General features: G+C 51.5%; 1 protein-coding gene across 1 annotated transcript; it reads right to left on the bottom strand.

The window, feature by feature from the left end:
* Nucleotides 1-1,186: 1,186 nt before the first annotated feature.
* Nucleotides 1,187-6,026, bottom strand: GJB3 (gap junction protein beta 3). The gene is made up of 2 exons (XM_020982999.2): nucleotides 5,961-6,026; nucleotides 1,187-3,147 (listed from the first exon to the last, which is right to left on the bottom strand). The coding sequence occupies exon 2, from the start codon at nucleotides 3,114-3,116 to the stop codon at nucleotides 2,295-2,297; it is 822 nt and encodes a 273-aa protein (XP_020838658.1). The 5' UTR covers nucleotides 3,117-3,147; nucleotides 5,961-6,026; the 3' UTR covers nucleotides 1,187-2,294.
* Between the last annotated feature and the right edge of the window lie 2,261 nt (nucleotides 6,027-8,287).

The raw sequence follows: 8,287 nt of genomic DNA, 5'->3' as shown, positions 1-8,287 counted from the left end.
TTCCAATGCTAGGATTCGGTGATTCTATGAAACTGAGAACCAGAGAGGTCAGGGATTTCCCCAGTGACACATAGCGTAAGCCATGACTTGTGTTCCAAATCCAGTGCTCTTTTAACATCTAATTCATCCATATCTATCTATCTATCTATCTATCTATCTATCTATCTATCTATCTATCTATCTATCCTTCCACATCTGATGGGAAGCTTTGGGTCCCAGTTTCCTCATCTCTTCAATGAGGAACTGGAAGATTTTTAAGGGATCTCCTAGCTCTGATATTTCCCCCCCTAGTCCCTGGGATTCTGAGTGGCAGTTGTTTAATTAAACGAATTGTGTGTGTGATTGAGTGTCTCTGCTGGTGAGTGTGTATGTGGTGGTGGAGTGATTGTGTCTCTGGGTGAGTCTGTGGGCATAAAGTTGCAGGGTGGGTTTGTTTACTTTTGCATATGGTTTCCCCAAATTCTCCCATTTGTATGCTGTGTATTTATTTGGAAGCTCATAGACATAGAACTTTGGTCATGGTGCCCTCTCCTGGAAAACTGAGGGAATCAGGGTCTGTAATTGGCTTGTTCCACATTCCCTATCTTCACAGCCCTCATTCCCACTGGCCCACAGACCTTATTGCCATATCTTCCATCCCTGCAGCCTCCTAGAGAGGCAGCTTATAGGTGGCACAATGGATGCAACCCTGCATTTGGAGTTAGGAAGGCCTGAGTTCAAGTACAACTTCAGATAGTTTTGGTAAGTCATTTCACATCTGCCTTAGTTCTCTCATCTGTAAAATGGGCATAATCATAGTGCTTGACTCCCAGGGTTATTGAGAGGATAAAATGAATTGATATTTGCAAAGAGCTTAAAGCATTGTATAAGCGCTAGCATTTATGACAAATGAGATAATGTATTACAATCTCTTTGAAAACCTTAAGATATTATTTAAATGTCAGCTATTATTATTATTATTATTATAGCCTCATTCTCACAACCAGCAGTCCCTCTTCCCCATTCCCCCATTCTCACATGTCTATGTTCCCCATCCTTACAAGTCTGTTGTTCTCATAATAATAACATGGTCTCATCTCTATATCCCCTTTTTCCATAGCCTCAATCCCCACATCCTTCATTCCCACTGTCTCTGTCCCACTCAGCCCTATCTGCTCACCCCACATCCCCATCCCCTCATCCCCTATCCCTGTACCCCATTCCTACATCCTCATCCCTCCTCCTCAACATTTACAAGGTCTCCCTGCCCGCGAGGATTGGAGGAGCCCTGTGACCTTATGATTATAGAAAAAACCCCCAACATTTATTGAATTCCAGGAGGGGATCATCTCCTTCTTTCCGTTCTCACCTATTGATATCCAGTGGGCTTCAGGCCTTCAACCTTGGTTCAGGGCAGATGCAAGGGTGAGTAAATTCCTTAAACCTGCATTCCTAGTAAGTCTGCCCCCAGGCTTCAGAATGGGGACTCAATTGTTGGGCCTGGGAACAAAACCTTCAATAGCCCTGAGCTTAGAGATTTCTTCCAGAGGCTGGGGGCAGGGGAAAGGAAGCATGTCTCTTCAACATGGAGGGAGGGATTTTTCTGGAGGGCAAGGGTGAAAGTGAACCAGATTGGACTTGGAGGGAGCGGCTATAGCCTGAGCCCCTGGATACTGGCAAAGTGTCCTTACTGGATGTCTTTAGTCTGGTTTGCCTAATCTCACTTCAGTCTTTGTGGCCTGCTGACATTACCTGCAACCTTGTGGGCTACTTTGAGCTCTTAGATGATGGTCCTGTGACCTGTGGTTTGGGAGAAGGGCCCAGCTTTGCAAACGTCTCCCTGCTGGCTCCTTGGGGGAGCCACAGGACAGACAGCCAGGCCCCCTGAGCACCACCCATAGAACTTAGCCCTGGTTATGGAAAGTAGAGGATTACTCTGATCTGGTTCTGTAGCCTCTCTTAATCTGCCCCTGTCCCAGCCCCTAGTTGTAAGGTATGGGGTTAGGGATAGAACTGGGTAAAGCTACTAGATACAATAGCCACCTTCCCCTCTCTAGCCACCAACCCTCTCTCCCTCCACTGATCTTTGCTGAGGCCTCCAGAGGAGGGCTATCTCCCAAAGACGATCCACTTCCTCAGGACCCTCTGCTCTGTGAATGTTCCCAAGCCCTGTCCTCCACCCTCATTCTCTCATGTTGACTCTCCCAGCCCCTGGGGCCAGAGGAATAAGAGCCATGGGAGTCATGAAGATGGGTTGATCTTGCCCTGCTCAGCACAATCCAGCCAACCCAGGCAGTCCCAGGCTCCTTGCCTGGTCAGATGAGAGTCAGGTTAGGGGCAGATGCCCGAAGTGCCTCTGCCCCCTTGCCGAGGCTTATGCCCTCCTCGCCCCCATGAGATGGCAGCACGTGGTGGCAGCGGCAGGTGGATGCCCTGCTGGAGGAGGGGGAGTGCAGAGCAGCTCCCTTGCCCTTGACTTTGCCCACGGTTCTAGATATCCTCTGACAGATAAGGTAACAGATCTCACAGATGGTTAGGATGATGCAGATGGCCGAGGCCCCCACCATGAAGTAAGTGAAGACCTTCTTCTCCGTGGGCCTGGCGATGTAGCAGTCCACGGTGTTGGGGCAGGGGCTCACTCCGGCACATTGCACCAGGCGGGGGAAGGAAAAGCCGTACCACAGCGTATGCAGAATGTAGAGGAAGATGATTTCCACGCTGAACTTGAAGAAGAGGCTTAACAGGTAGGTCCACCAGAGACCGCCATGCTTCTTGCCAGCATTGTCATAGAGCCGGGCACATTTGTCCCCGTGCTTCTCTCGGTGTCGCCGCTCCCGCTCCTCCCGGTAGGCTACGTGCATGATGACCAGCAGCGAGGGGCAGGTGACGAAGATGAGCTGCAGAGCCCACAGGCGGATGTTGGAGATGGGGAAGAAGTGGTCGTAGCAGACGTTGGTGCAGCCCGGCTGGCGCGTGTTACAGTCAAAGTCCTTCTGCTCATCCCCCCACACGCGCTCCGCCGCCACCACGTACACCAGCACACGGAAGACGAAGACCACCGAGAGCCAGATACGGCTGAAAGCCGTGGAGTACTTGTTGACTCCGCTCAGGAGCGACTGCAGGGTCTTCCAGTCCATGGCTCCTGGGCTGTGGGGGCGCCGGGCCCACCTGTGAGGGGCAAGGACCAGAGAGGTTCAAGGTGGGACTGCGCAGGGAAGCCTAAGCGCAGGCCTCTCCTTTGGGGATAGAGCAGCGGGGGAGGGACAGGCTTGGTTTGGCCTCAGGGCATGAGCTTAGAGGGCTCTGGGTTTCTGAAGGCTCCCACCTAAGAAAGGCTTTATTCCTTTTCTCTGGCTGGAAGCTATGGCTTGATAGGGACAGAAACTGATCCGGGACTGCAGGGTTTCATGTGACAAGGCTTCACCCAATGCACTAATTGTTGTTGTGTGGTTTGTCCTTCTTTCTCGAAGAGGACCATGACATCAGGAAGATGATGCCATGACTTGCAAGTGAATTGGATTCAAATGAGGGAGGGCTGTGCAACGTCACCAGCCTAATACTGGAGTGTCCAAGGATGTTTGTGTCTGGGTGAGTGGATAGCCTTGTGTTACCCCCATCATGTGCAATTACACATGAATCCATGAACCAGTGCACATCTATATCTGGGTGTATGCTTGTGAATCTGCATGCACCTGTGTATGCATGCTTGTGAGGGTTCAGCTGTGGGACATCCTGAAGGTGCTTTTCCTGAAAAGGTATATATGTATATGTATGTGTGGGGGGGGTGATGTGTGCCTAGAGAGTATGGTATGTGTTGTCTAATGTGTGTCTGGGCTCAGTTGTGCACTGTGTGGTGTGTCATGTATGAGGTGCTTGTGTGCACTGTGGGGGATGGGGTATGTGGGGGTGTGTGGGGGTGTGTGAGGTGGCACTGGCAGGCATTATGGGGCAGGGGAAAGAATACTGGCTTTGGGATTAGAGGCCAGGGGTTTGAATCCTGGCTGTGCCTGCCTGTGTCCAACTTTGGGCAAGACCCTTAACCACAACAGGCCTCAGTTTCCTTATCTGTAAAATGAGGGGGTTGGACATGATGGCCTCTCCGATCACTCCCAGCTCTAGATCTGTGATCCTAGGGTCCTTTGGTAATAGAAGTTTGAGGAACACTCTTCCAATGGGAACAAATCCCCCTTGAGGATTTTTTTTTTTTGGGAAAACCCTTCCTCCCCTTCTAGGAGCAGGAGGGATTGAGATGATGAGGTTGGGGGAGCCAACTTCTCCTTTTCCCCTGAAGCATGAGTCAAGGTTGCTTCAGACCTTTCTTTTCTTCCCAGTCCCTTGTCTCCTTTAGCCAGCTTTGTGCTTATCTTCCACATCCCCTCCTACTTCCCCTCTTCCCCCAGGTATGTGCTCTTTGGCCACATGGCCCTCAAGTTTCATTTCCTGCACGTGGCACTGTAGGTCAGTGGCTGTTTGCCCCTCTTGAGATTTAGCTCTGAGATGTGATCCCTGAGCAGGCACCCTTGTAGAACATGGTACAATGTAAAGAACAGTGGCTTTGGCATCAGATAACCTGATCAAAACCTGGCTCTGATACTTATGCCCTGGGTTGGAATTAACCTTTCTGGGACTCAGTTTCCTCATTTGTGAAATGAGAAAGTTGGACCTTTCATATGTCTCTGAGATCCCTTTTCCCTTTACATCTATTATCCTAGAGATATGAATATTCATTAGCACTTCCCATCATCCCACCAGCAGAGCGCACCTTGAAAAGAGGTCTGTTAGGAGAACGGTGGATCAGAGTGGGAGTCACTACATAATCCCAAGTTCTGCTTGTCACTCCTCCCTGTGACCTTGAGTAAGTCACTGAACCTTAAGGTGAATGGGGCTGGTTCTGCACTATTTTGATTATATACTTATTTCATGGTCCCTCATTCCTTGCTGGTGTGGTTTGGTCCCAAAGGGCTGTCCCTGAAAAGGTGGACTCCTCAGTAGCCCCTACCACCTTCCTGACTTATAGACCCCACCCTTACTACTACCCCCCAACCCCCTTCACAATCCCCAACACTGAATCACTTAGAGGCCACATTCATCGGGAAGGAATTCCTTGGCTGGACGGAGGGCGAGGAGCAGGCAGGGCTTACCCTCCCTCAAGCAGAAGGTGGGAGGTTGGGGAGGAGAGGTGCGGAGTAAGGTTACAACCCCTACCAGGGACTGGAGGAGCAGGTTCTGAGCTCCCGACTCCCTTGACTGAGCTGTTGTGGGCAGGAGTGGTGGGTGGTATGGAAGACACTGGGCTTTGGCTAACATGTAAGGGATGGGGTTGTCCGACAGACCAACAAGAATGCTGGACTTACTCTGTCCTGGATCCTAGTTAGGTATGGGACAAGGCACTGAGCTCTGTGAAGGGGCTGGAGTTCAGCCCTAGCCCCAAGCATGGCAACTCTGGCTCACAGCACATGTCCTACCACCCGCTTGAGAGATTAGTACCTAGGCTCCCCTTTCTTCAGGGAGGGAAGAGCAGGAGCCTGAATCCCATAGCACTTCCCTGGCTTTGGGGGAACCACTTTGCCTTCTTCCCGCTTTCTTCCTATCTTTCCTCTTTCGTTCCTTGCTTGCACCACTTCCTTCCTTCTCCCCACCCTCTGCCCCATCCCCATCCTCATCCCTTTCCCTATCCCCATTCCCTGCAGTCTGAAGCATGGAGACCTGGTGCTTCCCAGAAGGACTAAAAAGCAAAGAACTGGCCCCTGGCCCTTGACGCTCTGAGTTCTCTGAGGCTTCTGCTCCCATCTCCCCAATGGACTGGGAGAACAGGATCCCCTCAACCAGCCCTAGCCCAGAAGCTATCTCCTAATCAGGCCACTTTTTTTAGAGGGGGAAAAAAGGGGCCAGGGACAGTGTCCTTGCCCCCTTGGGCTCAGCTGATGACTGCTCCCAAGACAATGTCTCTAAACCCCCTCAATCCCAAAGGTAGCACTTACCCACCAGCTCCTCGGCTTCCAAACCCTGCAGGGAGGCAAGTGAGGGACAAACTTAGACAAGTGCTTGCTCCCCGCCCACCTTCCTCTCTCTCTTAGCCTGCTCACACCCTCCTCCTCTGGGCGGGGTTGATCTGCCCTGCCCAGTTGAGAGGCAAGCCCAAGGTAGTAACAAGCTGATGGGCATGAGGGAAAACACAGGCTGGGACCCTCACAACCTGGGGGTGCAGATGATGGGGAGGGAGTTTCTAAGTAAGGAAGCCCCACCTGGGGTCATCTCTCTACTAGGAATGGACATCCGAGCTCCCTCCCTCCCTCCCTAGGACGTTGAGACATACCCAGTTTAGACCTTTAGCCCCTTAAAAAGGAAGAAAAAAATTATTGATACTTTTTGGTTTTAAGTCACAGTCATGTGATCCATCCCCATCCCACCCCCCAAGCAGTGAGCCCTCCCTTGTAATAAACAAAAGCAAACCCAGCAGACACCCAAGCGATGTCTGACAGTGTATGCAGCAGTCTGCAACCTCAGTCCTTCACTTCTCTCCTGTAGGGAGGGAGATGGCCCTTCCATTCCTCTTACCGTGCTTATCATAATTATGCATATTCACAAAGCATTTTCAAGTTTGCAGTGGCTTTCCTCACCACAGCCCTTTGAGGCCAGTGATGCAAAATTATTATCCCCATTTTCCAGATAAGAACTCAATTAAAATGACTTGTCCACCATCACGTAGCTAGGAAGTGTTTGAAGTTGGATGGGAAGCCAAGGCCCCTGACTTGAACTGATCACTTTTTCCGGTGCTGGCTTTGGTACTTGCCGCCTCTTCTCCTCCATCTGAGGTAACCCATCCCAGGGGCTTCAGGCATTTTGTTCTGGGGGGTCCCCAGTGTCTCCCTCAGTAGTTCCTTACATCCTCTTTCAGAGGTCCCCAGCCAGTCCCTTGGGGATCGGATCTGGGAGGTCTTCTCTCAGGGGTTTCCCAGTCCCTCTTGCAGGGGTTTTGGCCCTTCTCTCAGGAGTCCTACCTGGTCCTTCCTGTGGCCTGATGTGTATGATAAAGCTGGCTTTATCTATATCTATCTATATTTCTGAGCCTTCTCCAGAGCCTCAGGGCAGGCTGGCTTCCCTAGTTCCCCAATGATTTCCCCAGGCAATATCTCCACTGTTTCCCGCCCAGAAATCTCAGCCTCATAGAAGTGGTTCATAACCCTTCCAACTCTCCACCTACTTGAGATTGTGAGGTTCAAAGGTTGCTGGCTGAGATGTTTTTCTGGAAGGAGCCCCCTGCCTGGCCTTGAGCTTAGTCACAGTTTAGTTGGCATAATAGAGGGTGGGGTAGGGCAGGGCTCCAGCCCTACCTGTTCCCTCCAAGGAGTTGTCCTTGGACCCCTTTGGGGTCCTGAGGCTCAGAGGGGGGTGAATGGGAAAGATCATGCTTGACCTGGCTTGGGACTTCTTTGGGGGCTGGGGAAGGGATTGCCAGAGCAGCCATCCTCTTGGGCACTGAAGATGACCTGTGCCCAGGTTAGGTCCCTTCCTGGGAGAGGTGTCTGAGCCTTGGACACTGGGCAGGCTTTTCTTCCCTGGAGGTCATTGCTCTGGCTCCAGGGGACTGAGTCAGCATCGAGCCAGAATTAGAGATAATTACAGGTAATAATTTCACCTGGGCAACTTCTCTTTCTTCTTCTCTATCTCAAAGCATCTCCATCCTGGGCCTAGTGTCAGGGCCTCCAACTCCTGCTGCTTCCATCTCCAGGACAATTAGACCCTCCTCTTTGGCCCCCCCCCCAAGTAAGACTTGTTGGCCCCTGGGGAAATCCTTCCTCCCTGTCCCAGTCACAGGCCTGCTGGAGGTCTCTTACCATAGATGCTTGGGAGAGAGGCTTTTGTGGTGGTCTTAGCCCACCTCTCCTACCAAGCTGGGCCCTGGGAGAGACAGGGAAGAGAGTATTGGGAGCAATTTATCCATGCTCCCCCCCCCTTCCCTGTTACCTTGGAAAAAACGCCTCACCCAAACTTCCTTCATAGCTGCTTGGCACTGCTTGGAGGACCCAGCTCCTCCTACTCTGTGGAGGATTTCACTCCTCTGCCAGGGTAGATGCTGAGCTCCATAAGCCATAGAGGGAAGGCATGGGGGTGAGGTGGGCAGAACTGAGAGTGTAATCCAGAAGTCTGGACCTCCAACCCACACTGTTTCCCCTATCTGGCCTTTCCTCATCAGTCCTGACTGGGGACAGCTCCATAGGGCTCTGGATCCAATCTCAGAGTGGGAGGGGGCCTCAGAAAGCATCTAGTCCAACTTTGTTCTCTTGTAGGGGAAGAATCTTTTCAA

Source organism: Phascolarctos cinereus, unplaced genomic scaffold (genome assembly GCF_003287225.1).
Source record: "Phascolarctos cinereus isolate Bilbo 61053 unplaced genomic scaffold, phaCin_HiC Scaffold_726;HRSCAF=1367, whole genome shotgun sequence".
NCBI lineage: Eukaryota > Metazoa > Chordata > Mammalia > Diprotodontia > Phascolarctidae > Phascolarctos > Phascolarctos cinereus.
The sequence above is the reverse complement of the archived record's forward strand: the minus strand, read 5'-3'. Positions and strand labels throughout refer to the sequence as shown.

Excerpts from the sequence above, each read along its gene's own strand:
- GJB3 (XM_020982999.2), bottom strand. The coding sequence starts at position 3,116 with ATGGACTGGAAGACCCTGCAGTCGCTCCTGAGCGGAGTCAACAAGTAC.